The 24493-nt window shown below is 41.9% G+C and overlaps 2 protein-coding genes across 3 annotated transcripts in view; one reads left to right on the top strand and one right to left on the bottom strand.

Moving 5' to 3' along the window:
• STXBP5L (syntaxin binding protein 5L) overlaps positions 1–7906 on the top strand; it is a 180184-nt gene extending 172278 nt beyond the window's left edge. For both annotated transcript variants that reach the window (XM_042810370.1, XM_042810372.1), the window contains 3 exons: positions 1481–1592; positions 1931–2151; positions 3164–7906. In XM_042810370.1, the coding sequence (XP_042666304.1) occupies positions 1481–1592; positions 1931–2151; positions 3164–3205 (375 nt within the window). In that variant the 3' untranslated portion in view covers positions 3206–7906. The remainder of the gene's footprint in view (positions 1–1480; positions 1593–1930; positions 2152–3163) is intronic.
• A 3563-nt stretch (positions 7907–11469) lies between these two features.
• The window catches only part of POLQ (DNA polymerase theta), a 55468-nt gene continuing 42444 nt past the window's right edge, over positions 11470–24493 (bottom strand). Inside the window, exons 24-30 of the mRNA XM_042809621.1 lie at positions 23411–23529; positions 22364–22548; positions 21896–22007; positions 20191–20315; positions 18600–18753; positions 15894–16009; positions 11470–11990 (exon numbers count right to left, since the gene is read on the bottom strand). Of these exons, the coding sequence (XP_042665555.1) occupies positions 11877–11990; positions 15894–16009; positions 18600–18753; positions 20191–20315; positions 21896–22007; positions 22364–22548; positions 23411–23529 (925 nt within the window). The 3' untranslated portion in view covers positions 11470–11876. The remainder of the gene's footprint in view (positions 11991–15893; positions 16010–18599; positions 18754–20190; positions 20316–21895; positions 22008–22363; positions 22549–23410; positions 23530–24493) is intronic.

Below are 24493 nucleotides of genomic sequence, written 5' to 3'. Positions count from 1 at the left end.
TAAGAAGGTGAACAAGTTCTAAGTTATGTAATTAGCATTGAGCTAGGGTAGAAATACAGAAGAAATAGTCTTGCCAGCACTTCTTGTCCCCTAGAGAATAATGCATGCTGAGCTGCTTGAATCACATCCCAGCAGCACGTGTCTCAGGTCTGAAGGAGTGCTGGGAGCAGTGAGCATTGCATATGAGCTCTTGCACATTGGAAAATAGATCATTTTGCAGGGAACTAATTTCAAAATTATCGGAAAGTTTGCTCGCTGCATCTGGGAAAGTGGATTTATAAGCAAGAGGCTGTTATAAGCTAGATTGTTAGTAGCCTTAACAGCATCGTGCAACAACAAAATGGAAACAGCCCTTGCTTCTCTGTGCTGCTGAACTATGGCTGCTTCTACCTTGGCTTTTATCCAGAAGAGGACATAAAGGGCTTGCACAGCCATTATCCCAGTATAAAAAGCAGATGACCAGGTATCACCTGCTACCCAGGAAAACAAGGCAAGCTGCATGAGAGAGTCCACTCAAGCTCAAAAGCTGCAGTAATTTTTCTCCCTGGATCAGGTGACAGTGCAGGGGAGCAGTAAGTGTGAGTCACAGCTTTGTCATTGGCACTCAGCTTCTCAGGAGCTGAGTGCTTTGAGCAGCACTACAGCTAGATGTGCCTGCTGAGGCTCAGATGAGCAAACACAGAGCTGAGCAGCAGGGCAGCAACTGTTCTTGTTGCACAGACTCACTGGTTTTAAACACTAATGGGACTGCATGCTTTCTGTATCAGTTTAATTCTGGAGATTCAACTTTTTCTCTTACTGCTGCACATAAAGCTGAGCCTGAGATTTGTTTGGCCCTAATTCAGTTCACCTGCTCTGGTGGAAATTTCAGTATCCACAGCAGTGCTTTCAAACACTGCCTGATGGTGCTGCCAAAACGCACTGTAAGAATGAACTTGGAGAAGGATGGATTGTGGAGGGCAGTGGGTTTTTATTTAAAAAGAGCAACTCTGAACTTCTAATAAGGACTGAACTCAGGTGTGTTATAAACGGAGAACAGAGTGACCATCCTGCTAGCCTGAAAATTACTAAAGCAAAATGCATAATTCATGATAAATTGTTTATTCAATTATAGTGTCACCACTGTTGTTTCTAAGCAAAATGTAATGTCATCGCTGATATTTCCGTGATTTATATTGCATAAAATGTTTTCTCTATGAACACAAGACTGGGCAGGGAAAACTAAGTCCTTTTAAAGCATTAGCTAATCTAGTGAGTCCCAGTATTCACCTAGTAGTAAAATTCAGTCCCAGTATTCACCTAGTAGTAGTAAAACACAATTGTTAAGTACTGATTTTTGTTCTTCATACGACACGCTTTTAAAATGACTCGACTAGATCCAATGCGTTTGGCTCCTTAAGCTCATGCAAATGAAACAACCCCCCCTGGACCTGCTTCCATCTCAGTGATTTTTCATGTGATTTTTGTCTGACTTTGCTAGGACATGCTTGGGGATTTGTTTACTCCTGTGGAAACACCAGAAGCCCAAAACAGAGGCTTTCTTAAAGGGCTTTTTGGAGGAAGTGGACAAGCTTTCGACAGAGAGGAGCTTTGTAAGTGGTTTTTCTTTTTCTTCCGTGAATTAATACAAGTGATTGCCTGCCCTTGTCATCTAGGACACACGGAAGATTTATTTTAATGACAAAAAAAGAAGAAAAAAAAAAAAAAAAGACAGGTCACAGATAGGGCAACTGAGAAGTCTGCCCTTTCTTCATGCTGTCTGTGATTCCTTCATGGCAGCAGCTTCCTTTGACCAATAGAAGGGCTGGGGGTATGGCTGCATTGCAGATGTGAAAGAACAGAGAGCAAAATCCACCACATGTGCCATTGCAGTAAGGTGGCATCGAGGACCTCAGCCTCTCACTGCCCTGTTTGTATTTCTCCTTTGCAGTTGGTGAGGCCACGGCAGGAAAAGCCTCTCGCAGTCTCGCCCAGCACATCCCTGGATCAGGTGGAATTGAAGGTGTGAGAGGAGCTGCAGGAGGAGTCATTGGGGACTTGACTCGTGCTCGTATTGCTCTTGATGAGAGAGGACAGAAACTGGGAGAGCTGGATGAAAGGACCGCGAGCATGATGGCCAGTGCAGAGGCATTTTCCAAACATGCACATGAGGTAAGAGCACTCAGAACTAAATCACGCACTCAGAACTAAAGATCACCAAACCTGCAGCTGAGCCTTTGCTTCCCTTCTGGAAAGTCAAGTGCTGTTCTCCTCATTCACACAATCATGTTGTTTGAGGTGTGCTCACATTAATTTGCATGCCATTTTTCCTTCCCCTGCCTCCACACAATGGAAAATCTCCAAAGAGACTTCCACTGCACAACTCTTTCTCTCGTGTTACCATAATTTAGAACAGGGTACTTCTCATCTCGCACTTTTTTCACTAATCCATTCTGACTGGTCTTTGTTTTTTTTAAGCCACTTGGTCCAGCAGATCTATGCAGTAGGGCAGAATACAGGTAGGTGGCTGTGTGCATAGTGGCATTTACAGATCTTACTAGGAAATGAGGAGGAAGTCTCTGGTACAGTGCTGCGATACAGTTGTAAAGAATAGGGCTGGCTGGGATAGACAGCTTCTGTGCTTAGAGTCAGAAATAATAGAGTCAGAAAGCTCTTCCAGCCCTAGGCTGGGAATCAATTAATGATTTTTTTTTTTTAATTTATGTTAAAACAAGGTTAAAGAATACTCCCCCAAGATGCATGTTTTTCAGTTAATTGTACAGCTGGTTGAATGTGCATTAAATCTCTGGGCAAGACCTTTATATTCTTATTAGCTTTCATGCGTGTGAGGCAAAAATACTCAGAAGAAACTTGTCTGAAATGCGAAAAGAATTTATTCAGGGCAACTCTACCATGCTATACATGTATGAACTTCTGCAAAAACTGAAGTGGTAAAATAGTTAAATCTCCTCAGGAGGAATCTTTTAATGAACAGAAGTAACAGGTAAGTCATTGCTTTTTAAAAAGCATTTGGTAATTACAAAATTAATTAATTAAATAAATAAATAAAAACAAGATTTCAGTGAAATCAAGACTTGGCGACAGTGTGGGCAAGAAGAAATGGCAGTGAGGTACTTCACTACTTCTGAAGTTTGTGACGCCCTTTTTTCCCCCATTTCTGTAGGTGATGCTGAAATACAAGGACAAAAAATGGTACCAGTTTTAAACTTCTAAAGAATCTGCTTGTGGCTTTGTTCAGAACACTGCTGAGGGAAGCAACGTTCATTCCCAAATCTATCAGTCATCGGCCAGAAACAATTTTTTTCTCCTAGAAGATGTTTTCCTCTTACTGTGTTGGAATCATCGCAGTGGGCGTCAAAGAAATTTTCCAGAACATGAGTTGGAAACTAGAGTCATGGGGGCTTTATGGCAGCAACTGGTTTATGCAGTAGCCAGTCTTTCCCAAAAGGAACTCAACCATCACTGTGGCATGTAGCTTTTCAGAAGCTGTAGGTATGAACTGTGGGGAGCCGTGTCTGATTAAAAATACTCTGTAAAAACTCGAATGTTAATGCACTTAGAAAACTTTGCATGGTTAATTGACATCTTAAAAAAAAAAAAAAAAAGGAAAAAAATAGGAAAAGAAAAAAAAAAAAGCATGTTGTGACCGAAGAAAAATGGGATTAATTTATATTGAGCAAAAAAAAAAAAACTTAAATGGCAAAAATCTGTATTTTTTAAAAATGAGACTACAAAAAGCCAGTACATTTCAAGCATGTTTGCTACTGTTCTCAACATAAAAATGAGTTGAGCTGCGTTTTCTTATCTGCTACTCATTTCCCTTGAAAAACCTTGCTTGAAATCAGTGCTGTTTAACTCCTTCTGGAAGAATAAATAATTTCAAAAGCCTATGTCCAAATTTTACAGATTTTTCAAGTAGCTAAACAGGCACTATCTGAAATGTCATTAAAACATGAGAGCAGATGAATTTTGCAATTCAGAGTACATGACGTGTTGCCCTTATCTGTACTTTTAAAAACGAGCCCTAGATTTATCTTGGTAGTCCTTGAAGGCGTCTGTGGCATTTGTCATCCCTGTGGTTTCTCTGTCACTTGGTTGCCTTACTTCTCTGTTGCAGGAATAGAAAACAAACTTAAAAGAATCTCCTCTTGAAGTTAGAGAGGGCAAAAAGGGAAACCACTGAGAGAGTCCCATCAGTTTTCACTTGCAAGCTGCTCAACAGCTTGCCAAACAATGAGTTTTTTTCTTAAGTGGTTGGTTGAAGTTATGCTGAGGAAACTGCACAGTAACCCCATAAAGCTAGTGGAGAGAGCTCCCAGCAGCAAGTCCTCGAGGTGGGCCGCAGGAAGAGCATGAAAAACGATTGTTATGATATGTCACTGAATTGGCACATACAGAAAATGACACCACAGCTGTGTGGCAGTTGATCCTCTGCTCGCACCACAAAGTAATTTGCTTCTCCTTCTGAGTGGGTTGTTTGGTTTCTGCAGTAGACTCTGCAGTACTTTCCAGTCTGCAGAGGCAGAAGAGAACAGTAAGTAGAACCCATCACTTATTTATACAGATGGGTTTTGAGTTTATAGATACAGTACAGTGCCACACAGATGAACTGTTCACTTAGAAATTGTTCCAAGATTGCCTTGGAACCAGGGCTCTGAAGACTTCTTTTCATGTACCTGGATAGAGCTCCAAATTAGAAAAGGAAAGATAGGAAAAGGTAGAAGAGCAGCAGGTGGAAAATTTTAAAGTTTTCTGTATAAGAGAAATGGAAGATGTTCCTTCAGGGAGTCCTGGCTGACACCGATGCAAACAGACAGCACTGCCGTCATAGCTAGAGCTTAACTTCACTAGATTTCTATCATACCCATGCTCAGATTATCTGTCTCAAAGATGCCTTTCCTCTATATTTTGCTTTCTTAAAATAAAACAAAATAGTACAGGCTAGAAATCTGGCTTTGCTATCATCCCAGCTGCACAAGCTAAAGGGATGGAACAGATCTGACATATGAAGTTTTAAATTCATCCTGGAGCACAAGAGTTGTATGCTTTACAGAACTTTTATGTTTCTCTGGGGGCAAAATCAAAAGAAGAAACCTGACTGGTCTGGCTGCTTTAGGAAAGAGGCTGGACAGCTTCTTCTCTGTCACAGAACTGTAATTGTGAGAACAGTAGAATCTTGGTTGGAAAAGGGTCAAAGGCCAAGTGATGCCTGTGGTTCAATGAGAGTTAAGGAACTGAAATTGTGCATGACCCACAGGAGGTCTGTGCATTAAGTGTCTGAGGAAAGAGCAAACTCCCTGCTCTGATGCCAGTATAAACTGGGCTGGGGAGATCCTTGCAGTGTCCCCATCACAGAGCTGGCTGCTCCCCTATGAGAAGTATCACTGTAACCAGGCATCTGGAGTGAGAAACAGCTACACTACCACAGTCATTCTCTCTTCTGTTTCAATGCAAATTCACTCTGCTTGTGCACTAGCCTGTACCACTAGTGTGTCTCTGGGCAACAAAGCCTTTTTGTGCAAATTGTTCAGGCCCCTCCAGCCAACCTTATAGACTTAATTCTTTTGCTCTTCTCTGCTCTTATGGAGAAGTTGAGGAGTCTGCATCAGTATCAGCATACCAATCAGAGAGGGTTCTGTACCCATTCCTACACTTACTTATGCCCTAAGGTGGTGCAAATGAAAAGGCCTCTGCCAGTTCAAGCGTGGCACCATGTTTTCCACTGTACTTAGTAGTGGAATTTATTAAATATTTATTTACTAGTTAGTTTCCACTATTAATTGGTGTAATTGGACCTTAGGAAATGAGCCAGGTGAATGCAGGCACACTGTGGCACACTGACATGACCCGGCAGCGAGCAGTGCTGCATGAGCTTCCTGTACGCTGCACCTCGTGTGGGTGCTCACAATGCAAAGCTCCCCTCAGCTTTGATGTCAGCAGTCCCTGCAGGCTGGAGCAGGACCCTGCTCGCTTGTTGGAGAACCTAGTGTGAAAATTGGATAATGACCTTTAACTGCTAATCACCACAGTATGCCCAGAGGAAAAAAAGTGTCTTCAGCAAGTCATGTGTGCAGTGCCAGACTCACTGGGGCAGCCAGCCACTCTCTGTCTTAACAGGAGGGAAAAACCTGCCCTTAGATTTCCATCTGATGCAACAGAAGAATTAGAATTCAGCATCCCGTAAACTTACAGTTTTTAATAACAAGTTCCAAGCAGCTTTTCTCCAGTACTCCCCATTGGGTCACAGCTGTATCTCGCTTTCCACTCTACGTATTTTCAGTATTTCCAGACAGTTACAGATCCCTATTTCTGTTACGTTTGCCACTCGTGACTATACTTATCAATTTTCTTGTAGGCTGTAGAGATCTAAAAAGTTGTATATGTTTGTATATAGAACATTCTATATATAAAATATATATATGTAATGTATATGTTGTATAAGTTTGGTAGTGCACACTGTTAAATGCTTTCTATTGAGATTTATCATGTATGTGAAAAAAACTTCACTTAAAAACGTCAATGAGGGAGGAAGAGCTCTTGCCTGGTTATTTATGCTGTCCCTGTGCGTTGAAGTCACGCGCTTTCGGCGTTCCACTAAGAGCACCACCTACAGCCCGAGGCATCTCCAGCAGTGTAATCCTCAATTACAACAGACCCGAATGCCTGGAAGTATTTGTTCCATGTAAAATGCTTCTGTTCACCTGAATGCCCTTCTCACTCCCAGTCTTCTTTACAGGAGTGCCCTCTCACAACCACATCCCCAGCCCCGACGCACCCAACAGCAGCACCTGTTTGTCTGGGTTTGGCCAGTTGTGTTCACCTGTATTCATAGGGATGCGTATGGACTGAATATGCAGAGAAAATACATAAAATCAGATTATTTGTATGTATCAGAGTAGGCAAGTCTCTGGTGAAACACAGGCTATTTGTTAAAAAAAAAAAATAATCCATTCAGTGGAGTGCTAATTTAAGCTTCAAATGCTGAGTGAAGACGAGCTGAAGGAAGAAGTGAGAGTTGGGTTTTGCTTTGTATAATTACTGTTTTCTAAATGTTTTTTTTTTTTTTCCCCCACAGTTCTTCATTCCTCTGTTTGCATCCATTAAACATCCCCTGTATTACCACTATAGCTTCCTACAAGAATGTTTAAATTCTCTATTTGCTGCACATGTTGTATAAAATTACCACGTATAGAAATCCTCTACAACAGTTTACAAAGCCCTTTTACAAAAGCCATTTTACAGTAGGATGTATTATAATGAAGTTACACATACAAAAATAAGTTTTTTTCAAGATACAGTTGAAAAAGAAGTGAAGAAAATGCTGCAGCTTAGCTCAAAGCTGTGTTACACCTCAGGGCTCCTCCATTTATGAACTGGGTGCATTGTAACAGAAGCAGAAAGCCCAAGTTCGTTTAGTTACACCCCTTAGTATCCTGATGTATTGTTTTCCATAATCTAAAGGTGAATTCAAGCACAGACTATGTCAGTGTGGAATGGTTTTTTGCCTTGGCGTGGGCTCGGTGTGAACACACTCTCTCTCATTAAGGAGCCACATGTGGCCATTTTGGAGTCTGCGCTTCATCTCGGTGTGAGCGATAGGCACGTAAATCTGTGTTTCCATTCATGTGTTCTGTTCTGTGATTAAATCAGCAGCTCAAACGTTGTACTTTCTTAGATAGCAACCAGTGCTCAGATTTGGTGTCATTTCGGTGGACAGAGTCTGTGTGGCTTTAACAGTCATCGCTTCCATCGCAGAAGGAGGGCAGTGCTGGGGTGAGCCACACGCGCTGAGCTAAGCCCATCCTGTTCCCATGGGTAGCCCAGGGCAGCTCCACAATAGGAAACCTACAGCAGCTTTAACTGAAGCTGTTTTGAGTTCCCAATTTAGGAGGAAAAAAGAGGAAAAGAAAATAAAGGAAAGAATTGCTAAAAACTAGTTGATGTAGATCTTTTTTTTTCAGTGTGTAGTCCTATGTTATTTGCAGCAGTTCAAAAGGCAAGGGGCTTGTGCAGAACATTTGGATGGAGTTTACACTGCTCACTTAGGAACACAGAAAATCCTGTGGCACCTGTTGCTGAGACTGTGATGCTCAAATCCCTTCCTCTGACAGCAAAAATGGAGTCACAGCCTGAACCCAGGCAATGCTCCTGTGCTTTACAAGTTGCTATAACACCCATCCCTGGGAGTATCAAACCCACTTATGGACTTCTCCGCTGAGTGCCCTTCATGTCACTTCCACCACGGGGCAACAACAGTCCTGTACAGGCTGACCTCTCAGCAGTGCAGAAGCATGCTTGTTTAATTGCCAGCAATATGATTCACTTGCTCTGCCAGGAACACCACACTTTCATTCTAGTCCACCTTCCATATTCCAGCTACAGATTTAGAGGACAAAATGGTAAGAAAAACCGTGCAAGTCTCAATAAAATGAGAGAAGAAGGGGAGAAAAGCCAAAGGACTGAACCAGTTCAGAGCATATGCCAGCTTTCATCATCTGTCTGTCTGTCTTTTTCTGCTGCCCTGTACAGGAATGTGCAGCGCTCTTTTAGTAGGCAGTGCTACCAAGGAGAGCTTTGTCAAAACAAGCAGGACTAAACAAGGTTGCTGTATGCATATGAGGAAAGTGCCGGGGGAGCCGTATCAGCTACTGATGGGAGCGGTTCCTGTACTGAGTCTGGAAAGCTTTGCCCTGTACTGAAAGGGGTTCAGCATTAGGATGAAATGTGAGCCATTTTGATAGGAAATTGGATGTGAACCAAGTAGAACAAGACTGCTCAACAAGTCATGGGAATGGGCTGCACAGGTGAGAGTTTGGGGCATGTAGGGTCACACTGAGTGAAGAAAGTGCAGCCTCGGTGACTGCAGCTGTTTGTTGGCACGGGATCCTGTCCCTGTTGGCAGCCAGACACCCACCTGCTGCTGCATCAGCCTTGCAGAACGGCACAAGGCAGGAGGAGGCAGGAGCAACTCTGAGTGACAAAATGCCAAAAGAAACAAGACTCCTACCCTACCTGTGGGTCTCTCCATCTTCCTCCTGGGCTGCCAGACCACGAGTGGTGCTGAGCACACTGCGGTGCTGACTGACAAAAGCAGGCAGGCTGGAAAGAGACTCCAACAGCCAGAGGAGCAGAGAGCAAGCACACAGAGGCATTGCATCCTGGCTACAGGAAGAAAAAGAGGGACCTGTGCTCCGAGTACACACTCCTGAGCCAGAGAAAAGCTATTTCCAACTGGGCCTCAGCCCACTGCAGGGGCGTAGGGAGGGAGACACAGGCAAAAATATGTGAATAATGCACACAGCCAACCTCTTCCTGGCTCACCTACCAGCTTCAGAAATTAATGAGTTTCATTTTCAGCAGCATTCCCAGCAGTGTCTCAACTTACTTAAGTCCTGTTTTGCTTCCCGTTCTTGGGAGAATCAATGAGACTCATTGGTAGTTAAAGCCTAATCAGAATGAAGGGATGCAAATAGCAGCAATCAGGCAGCAACTCAGAACCAGTTCTGCTATCATGACTCAAACACAGCAGCTGCCTCATAGAGCAGTGGCCACTTTTATCTTCCCATTTGCTCCAAATTACTGCTTAATTATAATGAAGTCATCAAGTTTGTTTATCAAAATAAGTTTAGTTCAGTGTCAGTCATTTCATTGATTAGCATCCCCATCTGGGGGCCTTGCTGAGAACCACCTTCTGCACTCCTAAAGGCAGTCAGTCTGCAGGAAGGGAATGCTGCCATGTGACAGAGAGTGGCTGAAATCACAGAGGCTGCAGCAAGGCCTGAAATCCAGCACAGGTGCGCCACTGCATGACACCTAGGAACAGGAACTCATTCACAAGCTGTGTGAATCGGTAATGAATCCAACCCAGCATCGATAAAGGCAGAGCACACAAATGGTCTGACACCAGGGGGCTGCTGTTCAGGTCTGGTAATAACAAAGCTTTAATACGCCCAGAATAGAAAGGAAGCAACTGCCTTATCAAGTGAATGCCACGGATAAAGAGCTCGGCTGTCAGGTGACAGATGTGGAAAACCACCATGCAGAGAGGGCAGAAAGGAAACAAAAAAAAAAAAAATATCTCAATGCAAAAAGAAAAACATAAATCAAAAGAGGCAGGTGGGTCAGCTCCGTGCTGGGAAGGACAATGGAGCATCGCTGCTTAGTGCCTGCCTCCATACCATGTGTCTGTTCTGCTGCGTGCATCCTTTGCAGTAAGGGTGACAGAGCACTGGCACAGGCTGCCCAGACAGGTTGTGCAGCCTCCTTCCATGGAGATATTCAAGACCCATCTGGATATTTACCTATGTGACTTACGTGCTTTAGCAGGGGAGTTGGACTTGATATGTTGAGGTCTCTTCCAACCCCTGTGATTCTGTGATTGTGTGATTAAAGCCCAGGATGTGGCCTTTTGTGCGTGGGCCCCATTAACACCTTTTGAAACTCACCATTCCCATGAAAACTTGGTGCCCAATGCTTCTTTCTGACGTCAGGATAACAGCCACTCCAAAACCACCACATTTGAAGTTCCAACATGCTCTCAGCCTGTTCAAAGCCAACTGCACAGGATCGTCAGTCCAGTTATAAAGGAAACTTCAAAAGGACACTTCTGACAAAGGATCTGGCAAAGTTCAGAAGTGAAAGGAGAATAATTAGGAGTGGAAAATATCTCAGAGGAGGCAGGTACGGGAAGAGAGAGGTTGTTTGCACCAAGGAGGAGCTGCAGATGAGAAGATGTGATAAAGCAATTACAACAAAGAAGATGGCAGGAGGCACCCATCCTCCCTTTCTTTTAATATACAACAGCCACACAATGAAAATCATGAATCCAAGGTCAGGCACTGTTTAAAATTAACAAAAACAGTTGAACTTGCACAGTCCATGCAACAATCTGGAAGGGAAATGAAACCATGTGATGTGAAGCTTAGCCAAAGCAGAAGGTGTTAGTGAGCAGTGCCACCACACATGGGCAGATCACTTCCCTGCCAGCTCCTCCCTCAGTCCGAGGAGCCTCAGGTGGCTCCTGTGTGCAGCCTCCTCCTGCACAAGCAAACCTTCCTGCCTGTGTTAAAGACACAGAAGCTGAGCATAGGATGAGAGCCAAGCAGCTTTCAGCAGGCCACCGATGTGAGGCTTCCCTGCAAGACCAGTCTGCACCAAGAGACACAGCTCACACCCACCGCTCAGGGAAACTCTGCTAACACAGCCAATCTCAACCACCAGCAAGGTGAGCACCTGAGCTCACCACACCAAGATGTTTTTCGTATTTTTTTTTCTCATTATTTAAAATGAAGGCTTTGGCTGGAGATTTTGTTAGTTACAAGAGTTCTAACATTGTCCCCCAGTTGCATTCAGTGTGAGCACTGCACAGCTGCTCCATGAGAAATGCAGCCAGCTGAAAACCACCTCTGCACTTCAACATCAGCTGCAGAAACCAGTGCAGAATGCTCCTAGTGGATGGCTGTGGAATTCAACAGTAAGTAACGTACAAACACGGTGATATTTTATTTGTTTGTCCTGTACACAATTACACATAAAAACTTCCATATAATCTTTGTTTAATTAAATAATCTAGTTCATTTCATATGTAGTAAATTCATTAGGCTTTGTTTTAAATTACAAGAACAATTAATTTAAATACTATGCTTTTAGTAATTAATAGTTTCCACAATTCCATAAACATGTCTCAGCACCATCTGACCTTTGGAAGGCTCAGCATGGTAAATTCATAGCAGCTTCCACATCCCTGTTCAGAAGATGGTTCACAGTGATGACCACAGAAACACAAGCAGGACACCTGCTGCTGCCTGCTGGTGTGCTGAGCATTGCCCTGAGCAGCTCATGGTGTCTTCCAAAAACAAGAAAGCCATGTTTCACATCTACAGCTCCAGGTCCTGCAGGTCTCCCCAGCTAGGTCCAATTTTCACTTTAACATTCAGTTTTACTGAGAGTTTGACAGCGTTTTCCATCTCGTGCTTGACAATCTGAGCTACCTGCAAGAAAACACACACTGAGTTTTGCAGCACTGTGTAGGACCCAAAACACAGCAGCTCGGTGCTCTTTCTGTTGGTAGCTGTGGTGGTTGGGCATCTGAAGCTCTTCCATGCATTCACTGGCACTGACTTCCCACTGATGGACATGTAAAGGAACAATTTAATCCTGATTAGGATTTATGAACTGGGAGCCTGCTTGAAACAAGTAACATTTTATGCATTGCAGATTTGGGTTTCAGATTATTTAAAATTACTTTAAAAAAAGCAAAAAACAAAAAACAGAAGTAAATTCCCATTGAATGCTTCAGAGTACAGCACTCTCCTCTTCCACTTTGTTTGCATAAGTGAGCATTTCATGGAGTCTGCTCTAAAAACAGCAATGTACAGGAAGCAACACAAAAAATAAACCAGTGCAAAGAGCTGAAGAGCTATGCTCGTCCTCCTTTCAGTGTGAGAGGCAACCTGTGAAACAAATTCTATGGAATGCTGAGAAATACAAGTTGATTTGCCCTCAGTTTGGTTGCAGCAACTCCAACTTGCTGCCCTCTGAAGACATTTCTAAGAAAATCTTCATTTAGGTACAGTGTTGGGAACCCAGAGGATATTTTTGCTCTGGACGTTCTGGATTGTGAGACTGGGTATTTTTTACCATGGCAAATAGCTGTCATGGACCAAAAGCCCACATGGAGCCAGCCTGTTCTGCTTCCTTGTATGAGAGAATCTTTTCATCCACACTCATCCCATGAACCACAGCTGAGTAAGAAGCAGCTCTGAAATGATTGAGGCACATCTCAGCCAGAAACTGCTGAGACAAACTGTGAGAGCTGTCCAGATATCCAACCCTTCAGAGCTTTCCATTCCTCATGGAGCCCACAGGAAAAATTACCTCATAACACTTTCACAGAATCATAGAAATTTTGCTGGGGAAGGGACAAAGGATGCTGAGAAGATCATAGCAGATATGCTCACAACAGCATTACGAAGCAGAGGGAGATCTGTCTTACAAAATCTACACTCTTACTTACCATATTTCATAATGTTTTTGATAACCTAGAAAAAGCCTTTGAAATAGGACATAATTCAATACAGACAAGTATAGAGAATGGGGAAGTAGAACAGAAAACTAGGGTAGAAATAATCTCCTGTTCAAAATTAGGATGAAAAATAACCATCCGTGGATGAGAAGAAAAAAAAGGCATTATCAGAAATTAAAAGCTGAACAGAGCCTAAGGCACACTGTTGTGTGAAAGCAAGCAAATGCAATTCTGGGATACGGAAAAAGAAAATGTTGCTTGTGTGACATATGGATCAGTTCTCCACTCTACAGAAAACCACTGCAGCCTTGATTAAGAGCTGGGAGCAGTATTTCAAAAGAAACGTGAACCCTGTAGAGGGAGTTCTCTGAGAACAGCAACAGGCCCAGCCAGCCTGCCCAGTGAGCAACACGGGATAGCACCACTGCCTTCACAGCTATAGTCTACAGAAGACAGCAGTAGAGATGCAAGAACCTGTGTGGGTCCCCTGGGGAAGCTGATGGGATGAGACAGGTCGTGCACCAACCCTCATCTGGGGGAATTTGGGCTCTGAATTTCCTGCACATTAAACAAGTGTTGCCGTTTCCAGTGTTCTCAATGGCCAGCTAAAACACACTGGGAAAAATACTGGCCAACTTGTATACATAAAAATGATGATGGTGGGATTGAGTAGGCAGTTAAAAAAACATCTAGAAAGCAGCAAGCCTTTGATTCCCAATCTAGCCCAGAATTTAATATTCCTTCCTGACTCCTCCTTGCTGAGATCGGCACAGCAGGTTGGAGGTTGAGCCACTTTCTCCCATTTTGGTAATATTCTCACCATGTTGCTGTTGTGAGGAGCTCTGAAAGCTCCCTCCTTCCACTTTGTCATCCTGCACAGACTATAAAAGCTCTGATATCTCATACTTTTCATATCTTTAGCTCAAGGAAAAACAGCTGTTACCCCAATTTGGTCTTCTAAGAGAGGCAGGTTAGCTCAGAAATGAAATGAAAACCAGAGGATCACTCGCATTGTTTCTCTCCCAAACTATCTGCAAGGACACTGTTGACTGCAACATAGACTACTAGATATATGAGAAGATATTTTTAGTTTTCCTTTGTGCATTTTCACAGCTGAAAATAAGCTGAAGCCAGCATCAAGCATGTGACCACACAAACTTGTCTGAATACAAATTACTATTGCAGCCACGAGACACACGACTTACAGTGCAATAAAATTTTGGTGCCAGCAATATGAAAAAGTCACCAACACAGCAACCAAGTTATTTTCACGTTTTACTAAAAAGTGTTTAGTGGGCATGGAGGTGATGGACTGATGATTGGAGCAGATAATCTTAGTGGCCTTCTCCAACCATAATGGTTATATGACTCTATGATTCTATGAAAAGGACTTATTAATTCAGACCCTACTTTGAGTAAGGGCTTGAGTGGGGTGGATTTAAAGAGATCCTTCCCAGCCTGTATCATTTCACTAGAGGAAAATTCTAATGGTGCATTTGAAAGCAGGCAGCATTATCACAAAAAGGGTCCTTTCTGGCCCTACAAACAATTAAGTGAAAGGACAGGAAGCATATTGTCATTTTGGTAGAAGGAAATCCTTGAAAAACTTGCAAGCTCAATCAGTAACATAAATGGAAAGTCTGGGAAATATGCCTTGGGTACATGACATGCATTGTTCTATTTGATTGCCAGAGAATCAATTCTCTAATTTCCTTCAGAGATCAGAAACTACTAATAATTGCACTGGAACTGAAGGCTGTTATTGAACAAATATAAAACAGTAAATAAGTATAAATAAATAATATGAAAATCCTTGCACATCGCCCCAGTTCTGCTGGGGATACCGTGGTAACTTGAATTCAGTGTCTAAAGGCATTAAGGCCTATACTCTAGAAGTTTTCAGTTCTCTACAAAATGGAAATTAGGACCCTTTTAATATCTGTGACCTCCTGCCCGGACTGAAGAAGCAGATGTCCGATTAGAGCTGGTAAAACAAACAGAATCTGGGATTCAAGAGAATAACATTAAACATTTTGTTTTAAGAAATTTGAAAAATATTGCTCAGATTCATCACTACTGCTGTCTCTGCTTGCTACTGGGACGTGGTCTTCTGCCGTTTGGAATGCATATGGGCAGAACTTAAACAGGAGGACACCCCAAAGATGCAGGAGCACATCCTGGGAGCCTTCCTGGATTTGTGCTCAGGAGTTGGGCAAACACTTTGCTGCCAGCACACAGCTGAGAGGCTTACTGCTGAGAGCTGTCACACACCAGAATGCAGAGGCACAGGAGCTCCTGAGCAGGAGAAGAGCATGCACAAACATTTATGCACATGAAAAGTACCTTAAATCCATGCAGCACATTCGTTGTATCTACCATACTGCTACCCCTAACAATATTGCCAGAAAGATGGGTATGCAGGGATGAGGAAAGAGTACCAAATGCAGACATCTCCTTTCCCTACATAGGATACAAACTACAGTGGTATGTACTACATGCACTGAGTTAGGCAGAAGAAGACAAAGAGAATAAAGAGAGAGGCAAAAATACATGCAAACTTAGGAATTTCCAAATGATAAATACTTTCCCCTGCAGCTATCAATAGTACTAAGCTATTTCACTCATGTCTTGAGGAGAAACTGGAAGAACTGCTCCAACAGGCACTGGAAAAGAAGCTATGAACTTCATTCACAGGGATGGTTCAAGTCTGAAAGCAAAGGAATCAAGAATATAAATGTAATTTTTCAACCAATTAAATATTTCTTTCATAGGCCCTTTAGCACACATCAAGAAAGGATCCATCTTAATTAAGGCTTGTATAAACATCCTAATGCTGTAGATAGCTAAAAAATCAACTGCACAGTCCTACCTGGATCACATCATCTTCTGCAACTTCATAGAGGAGCTCATCATGGAGCTGAAGGATAAAGAAACCTCCACTGATGGGATGCAACATCTCTCTGTTTCTCTTCCTTGACAGCCTTCCTACATAGGTGAAGAGCACAGTTTGTTAGATACCACCAAACAGAAGCATGGTTTTACAACCAAAAAAACCTTCACACATTCCTAATGCTATGAAAAAGAATACAATGAAAATGAAAAATCCCATGTCAACGGATAAAACCAGAAAACTTTTATATCCTGTCAATATTTGTTTACCTACTGAGGCAAAAAAAAATTGTAAAATGAAAAGCATTTTAAATACAAACATTTCAGCCTTAATTTGCAAAGATGTGAATCAGAACAGAAACACGAGACAGTTGTGTCTCCTGAACCATCTGCTTTAAAAGTAAATTTTAAACAAAATCATGCTGAGTTTAATCAGAACTTGTCTATAATGTTCTCTCTGACAATGAATTAGGATCCTGGTTTTTCCCAAAATAATTTTAATGGCTAGTTTAAAAACACAGTAATCTCCACCTAAATGCAATTATCTGAAACAGTAACTACTACTTCTGATTAAAAATGATAATAAAAATTAAAAAGCAGTTTCTGAATTAGCTGGTAAACAGCTGACCAAAAAAAAATATCATCCTCAAGGACCTCGTGGGCGCTTTACGGGTTCAAGAGCACCCTCAGCAAGTTTGCCAGTGACAAGAAGCTGAATGGTGTGGTTGACATGTTAGAAGGAAGGGATGTCATTCAGAGGGACCTCAGCCAACTCAAAAGGTGGGCCCATGTGAACCAAATGAGGTTCAACATAGCAAAGTACAAGGTTCTTCAGTCAGAGTAATCCCAGGTGTGTATTCAGACTGGGAGAACTCCTTGAGAGTAGCCCTGCAGAGAAGGACTTGGGGGTTCTGGTGAATGAAAAACTCAACATGAGCCAGCAGCTTGGAAAGCCAATAGTATCCTGGGCTTCACCAGGATAGGAGTAGCCAGCAGCGATAGGGAGGTGCTTGTCCCTCTGCCCTTGTGAGGCCTCATCTGGAGTACTGCATAGAGGTGTGGGACCCCCAACACAGGAAAGATGTGGAGCTGTTGGAGAGGGTCCAGAGAAGAGCCACAAGGATGATCAGAGCACCTCTCCTGCAAAGACAGGCTGAGGGAGCTTCTTCAGGCTTAGTCAGCCTGGAGAAGTGTGCAAGGAGACCTCATTGCAGCCTTCCAGTAAGTAACAGGAGATTAAAAGGAGGGGAATCAATTTTTTTTACTCAGATACCGAATGGGGAATAGTTTTAAGCTCAAGGTTTAGATAAGATATCAGGGGGAAATTCTTCACAGAGTGGTGAGGTGCTGGAACGGGCTGCTCGGGGAGGCTATGGATGCTCCATGCTGAGTTGAATGGGGCCCTGGGAAACCTGGTCTAGTACCAGGTCTGGAGAGTGTTGGCCCTGCCTGTGGAGAGGGAGGGTCAGAATTTGATGATCCTTGGGGTCCCTTCCAATCCAAGCCATTCTGTGATTCTTACTCGCCACAAGTAACAGTTCCATGGCAAAAGTTGAATGCATACAAACAAAAATCCTTACACACACTCAAAAGTTATTTGTTTTGCAGGTTAGCTAAAGGAGGACTGGAGCTCACAACTACATTAAGGGTTTCACTGCTTATTCCTCACATAAACCTCACACTCAACATAGCTGCTTCAAGAAGCCACATGACACAGTGTGCATCTCTGAAGGGAGAGGCACCTACAACTTGCTCAAATGGAATTCTTTCAAGTTCTTGAAGTAGCTTGTGCTGTGAGAAGCAAAAACTGTCTCAAAGGAATCTACTCTCCCTCCTACTTATTCTCCCTGGTGGCCAAAGACCATCAGCTTCTGCCTCTGGAGAGGTAAGTTGCTGTAGATGCATGCCAACTGTCCATAGCAAACCTCTGAAATTTGCCTCCCTAAAACAAAGCTCCTTGAGATTTTGAGAGATTTGAGAATTAATTATTTAGTTTTCCTTCTCATGTTCAAAAACCATTATTCACATTAAGACAGCTTCACGCTTCAGGCTGAAGCACAGAGCTATCAATGAAACACAGCATTCTGTCCCTTATTTCTTTCTAAAAATATATGATTGATGAACAAAACGCTGTCTACATTATACACAGGAAGTCCTCATAGCACTTCTCTGGGAATGGGTACCCCAGCATAGCTTTGCTATCTGCAGCCAGAAGAAATTTATGCTGATAATTGCTTCATTGTACCACCATCGTGGAGCCTCTGTACATCAAAGGTCAGCAAATTCTGAACTTAATTCTAACTAATGAAGTATATATATATATATTTGTGGAACTAGAAGTTATTTCACTCTATCTTTTCACAGCTTTTGAAGCCTGTGTATCTGCTCAGTCTCTTCTTCCTACTTTTCAACAAATCTGTAGCAGCAACAGAATGTGCAACATCTACTTTGAGGCAAAATAGAGTTTCTAATATAATCACAGCATTTTCTTTACTATGCCTGTTGAACAGACATTCTCTCTCATTCCTTACAACTCCTTTGCCTGTTGAGCACATTCGTATTACTGTCAGGAAATAAAATTTGTGTCCCCCCTAAGACAAAGCCCCAGAGATTTTACAGACACTTATTTTTTCTCATTACTATCAGAGAAGTTTTACTTCAGAGTGCAAGGAAGAGGTGCATATACCTGTCTTATCTCTTTGGAATGAGTTCTCCCGATGTCCATGGGACTTGGTCACAGAAGAGAGAGCTTCCAAACGTCTCTGAATGTTCACAGTGGCTGTTTTGACAATGTCAGCAGCAGATCCCTGAACAGTTGTGTTCACAGCCTGGCGCTCTGCCTAAACAAAAATAGTTTTTCTCAAAACCCACTCAAAAAAATAAATGCCACGTGTACTTCATTAAAAAATAATAAGTGTATGGCCAAGTCCAGGCACAGTAAAACCTCCAGAGTTCAGTATACCTACCTGAGACATTATAAACTAACTTCCTGCACAGTACTTCTCCAGCTGACTGAGAAGAGCAGTATATACACACATTTAAAATGCATTGCTGGTATCAGGGGCAATAACCTGAAAAGTCACATGCCACAAGAGGGAGAATGATAGTACACATGGTTATGAGCTTTCGTAAGAGCCGGAAAGTCTCCCAGATAATTGAAGCACCATGCCTATCTTCAGAACTATCTATCAAAACTATTTATCAGGAATGGATAATGATCAGTTTTACTACACTGGCCCCTAACTGCCCCATCACAGCTGTGCAAAACCACACCAAACTGCACTATCATACAATGGCAGGTTTTCCACACAAGGAAACTCCACCAGTCCCCTCCTCCAACAAGAAAAGTGTATTTGTAAATTCTTCTCTGTCTCTCAGCTTCGAACTGAGATGTGTCAAAAAGTAATGAGGAAGCTGAATAAAGGGGAAGATAATGCATTAATTGATCTTTAGTAAGATTTTAAAGAATAAATCAAAGTTGAAGAGAGAGTACATCCACAAAGCTTCCCACTGAAGATCCCTTCAGTTTAAATAGCCAAATAATCTCAAATAAAAGTTTTAAACATCTCCAGGTTTCACTTTCAACTACCTAAAGTACGAACTCCCACACCCTGTTCTTGTTCCACTCAAATCTTTAATTCCACACAACCTGACTCAGCTTCCTACTGAGAAGTGCAATGCTTCCTCCCCACTGAAATGCCAACACCTCTCCAGGAAGTCAATCACTCTTACTGAAGTACAGAGCCTATGACAGATGTGTCCAAAATGACCTTGAAAAAAATAACACCAATATGTAGGCATATACAAGTAAATATTCATCTAACAAATCAGGGCAATTTTCCTTTGAAAGTACACAATAAAAGGAACAAATACCCCAAAATGTAGGACTTTTAATCCCCTTTCTTCAACTGATGAAAGCATGTAACACGCGAAGACTGCTGAGTGGGAACAGCACAGCCTGAAGAGTTAAAATGCATCACAGTGTGGAGGCTTTTTAAAATCATGTCCACTTATATCAATAAATTACTCACTCAGTTCCAACGTGGGAGTTCTGAAGTGAGACACGGTGATGACAGCTGCACACCCAGTAACACAAGACTTACGTCAAACAGATCATGACAAAAGCTTTGTTATTTGCAGAAGAACTGGGGGAACAATGAAGTAAGTGACAAGGGGAAGTTGCAACCAAAATGGCTCACAGACCCTTTAGAACACAGCTGTGGATAATCTGGAGGAATTCAACACCAAAAAAGGGGAAAGTACTGCACCCAACTTACATGAGCTTTACTGTAGGGATTTGAATCTCTGATAGCTGGCAGGTATCTCCGTCTCCCCAGTATGGTCTGCACAAACCCATCTCTTCTGCAGTTCTTTACTGTTTCCTGCAAGAATTTCTGAATACCTGTAAAAGGAAGAGGAAGTTTTCATTAAGATAAGTTGATTAACTTGACTAAGACAACTGATGCTTTACAATGATTCCTCACTGGTGTAAATAAAGACTGTCTGGGAAACTCAAGCCACACATTTTACATTTCCTTTAGACCCTGTCAGTGAAGGAGACAAAGCACATGATCACTTATTCAGCCTGTTCTCTAGCTCTGCTGGGAAACTTATAAATGCTTTTGAGGTATAAAAGAAGGCATAGTGTCAGGATATCCGGCTGTGCCTAAGGAGGTAGGAAGTAATTTCTGTATGGTGGCCAGGCACAGAGGATCATGTACACACTATTGGTAATGGAGAGGTCAGGACCTGGAGCAACACTGGAAAGATAAGCAGCAGAAAGAGGGTAAGTTGAAAGCAGAAGTCAGAGCTCTTGATGACTCAGGTTGGCTTACTTCAGACTGTCACTTCAGATTCTAGGATGAAAAGCTCACCCACCTGTGCTCTGCAAAGGAAGGAGTCAATCCATCAAAGGTGTTAAAAATAAATTTAGGTCAAAGAAAGATGAGACACAGAAGAGCCCCTTTCACTGCAAGTTCAAGTAACAACTGCACTGAACTGGAAAAAGTTAACTTCAATTACTTTTCAAGGCTTTCAAAATACAAAACATAAAAGGAGCTGTTCAAGATCAAGACTGGCAGCAGTAGCCAATCAATTAGATACGTAATTTAGCAACAGCGATATACAGAAGTGAAAATTCATAGGAATTGAAATTACAATATATGGTGTTTGTATGTTGCAATTGCGATTGCACGTACATTGGGAAGGGAAGGACACGGGAAGTCATTTCTAACAGTCTTTGAAGGACAGACTATCCAGAAATTACTGAAGACTAAACAGACTCAGCATTTGTCTCCTAAAGAAACAAACCCCAAACCTTGAAAACATACCTTACTTGTTCATTTCTAAGTGTTATGATTAGAGATAGTTCCTCCCAGTTGCCCTGCATTCATTTTCTGATTGTAGCCCTATTCTTTCTGTAGCTTTCCTAAAAATTTATGTGCTGCTTTGTAAAAAGACATTGCTGCATTTCTAAGCATGGAAGAACTACTCTGAACAACTGGATAAGAATGTAATAGTTACAAGCACAACAGCTAAAAGTTCAAAGAAATCAGAAGACAAAAACAGAAGAGACTAGTATTTATATTTAAAAATTATAAATGTGATCTGGAATCCATTACACATCCCTTAAAACCGTATGTTTTAATAAAGAAAAGAGTATTTCTTATTCATTAAAGTTGAGACCTTTAAAATTAATCCCCGGGGCTGATAAATGTAATAACCAGACAGTGGTGCTCTCAGGACAAATACAATATGAGAGTAGAGTAAAATGTTATGGAGTACCAAACTGGTCTGTTCATAGACTGGACTTCAGCAAAATGAAAAGCTTTTTAAAAAAAAAAAAAATTGGAGGAGTGAGAGAGCAAAGATGAATTCAGGATTTGAAGAGACATGGAGTGAAGGGAATTTAGAAACAGAAAAACAACAAACAAAAAAAAAAAAAAAAAAAAAAAAAGAGCTCCCAAATAGTCTTATCCTAACCTGTGTATCTTGATTTGAAGGATTCGATGTAATTGGCAGCTTCATTGTCATCAATGCCCATCTGCTCGCCTAAAGATTTTGCTCCTATTCCATAGATGATTCCATAGCAAATCTGCCAGAGGACAGGGCAAAGAACCATAATAATGTGGTGAGCCATGCAGAGAAGAACAAGCCAAAACAAAATGAGATTCACTGGAAGGCAAGTGTATCGTAACAAGGGCAAGGATTCAGGAACAGAGATGACCTCTAAGTGCAGCCATTTATTCTCCATTTCTCCACTCTTATCCCCTAAAACTCAGAAGCTCCAGCTGAAACTTACTGAAAGCAGGAGGACTTACAAAGCAATTGCTAAACAGTCACAGCCAAACTCAAACTGCAAATGACATTCCTGTGACTCCCAATGTTTTGAACACCAAACCTTTCTGCCCAGAAAGCTGATCTTTTTTTTTTTTTTTTCCTGAAATACACCTGCTTAGCTTGTTGCCTGGTGCTGTCTCCAACAGCTTCAGAATCAATCATCTTCCATTCTGCTGCGATGCTCTTAAAGACGTCGGTACCCCTGTTCAAGGCTTCAGTGAGTCGACAGTCACGAGACAAATGAGCAAGGATCCTCAATTCAAGCTGACAATAATCAGCAGCCAAGATAAAACCACCTGAAGTCAACAAATTAGGACAAGTCATTATTTTATATATTACTCCAACAACATTCCAACCACACAACTCTCCACCTCCTGAGAAACAGAAGGTTTGAATTGCATCTTCTTGACTGTTGACATAATTTATGTCCGTGTGGGTACATGCTACTAAACCACAGAACTTTCTTTCATTTGCAGCTTATCTCACAGAGGCTAACCACAGTGAAAAGGACTGATGCTTCTTAGGTAGTTGCACCTTCTGCAGTGGAAGTCATATGCAGCTGTTTCTATGCAACTTCAGACTGTTTTTTTGTGAATACTTTCAGGAATCACTTTTGCACCTGGTAAAAGTTCTACCTGTCAACAGTAGAAATAAAATCAAACCTAATAATATCTAAAATCCATCAAATGTACCCCGACAGTTATCTGTCCAGGTGCTTGTGTACAAATCTAGCACCTGATGGGAATGCCCAACACAGAGACCAGACCAGCAGGCTTGTACTGAGCCAGGGCAGTGTGAGAACAGGCATTAGAATACAGAATGCTAGAGACAGTGTGTATTAAGAGCTCTATAGACAGAGTGCAATTTGTATTAAAAGCTCTGTAAATATAACTCCTCACAAAATATGTATTCTTAAAGAGAGAATGAAGGTGTGAACATTTGATTTATAACATTAGAATATTTTACTGAATTGAAATATTCTCCTTTACAGCCTTCCTGTGAGCAATTTTGAGACCATGCTACCAACTGCATTTGTTTCCCAAGGAGGCTACTCAGATATGTACAGTCAGCATTTCTTAACTCTTCATCAGATCTAGGATGTTTTTGTTAATTACATTCTTAACAAATAGCTTGCACAGAGAGGGATCTGAGTGTTACCTGGGAAGGGAACAAACGCATGCCGCATGCTAACAGAAAACGGGATTCCTCTTCCTTCAGCTCTGTCTTCAGCCCAAGCATTTACACCATTAGGCAAAACACTGGAACGCTTTCTACCTCTGTGGAGACAAAGAATCACTTTTCTTCACCAATTTCTAAAACACTAAAAGATGCATAATCATTTTTGCCACAAAGAAGCCATGCATGCAAACAAGACAGTAACTTCTATTCCCCAATCCATAAAAAAAATTGACTATGGGAGAATTAGCCAGAGGCCATATGCAAAACTGAATGGATTTACAGAGCAGATTTAGAGGTAATTATTCCTACTACATTCAGAGTTCGGTTCAGAAATTGGGTGATTCCACTCCAAAACAGGGAAGATTAAAAGTTCCAGATCTGTGATAAATGCATTCCAGAAACCAAGCAAAGAAGCTCTACAGGAATCTTGGAAATTCAGTACTCCAGCCCGAGTGCCAGGTCTTTTATTAGTACCGGTCTCTCAAGTGGAACATCTACACTACCCAACTGTTGATAAAGAAAGAACTCCTCCACTCTAGCACCATGAGCGTATGAGTGCACACAGACATTGGCCTTTAAAAATAGAGCTGAAGTTGCAGATGACATGCTTATGACATACAGTACATTTCCTCGCTAAGGACTGAGCAATACATGGACCCCAAGGCAACCTTATTTTCTTTCTCTCAAGATTTGCGTCTCCTTGTTCCAAAGTCTGCCTATCTGCAGCTGCAGATGGAATTGTATCCATCAGTGCAGCAACTAAACACAACTGTGACATTTAGAGTGCACACTGTAACTCTTCTTCCATCAGTCACCAGCCTACCAGCCAGTTGATTGTGTTCTTCACTGGAAGTCCAGTCAAAGCCCTTAATTAACCTTTGAAACTTGGGTTAGGGACTGTGAGATCCTAGCTAATGCCAGGAGAGCAAAGTGTGGAAGACATCATCTGCTCTTCCTTTGGGCACTCAATTTTCTTCTTATTCCTTATCTTTTCAGAGATGGTAGGGATCAAGATGAAGGACTGCATAAAAATCATGGAAAACAGGTTGTATGATGCTGCTG

The sequence above is a fragment of the Centrocercus urophasianus genome, unplaced genomic scaffold (genome assembly GCF_019232065.1).
Source record: "Centrocercus urophasianus isolate 14NV4802_14NV808 unplaced genomic scaffold, USGS_Curo_1.0 seq_12, whole genome shotgun sequence".
In the NCBI taxonomy this organism is placed as follows: Eukaryota; Metazoa; Chordata; class Aves; order Galliformes; family Phasianidae; genus Centrocercus; species Centrocercus urophasianus.
The sequence above is the reverse complement of the archived record's forward strand: the minus strand, read 5'-3'. Positions and strand labels throughout refer to the sequence as shown.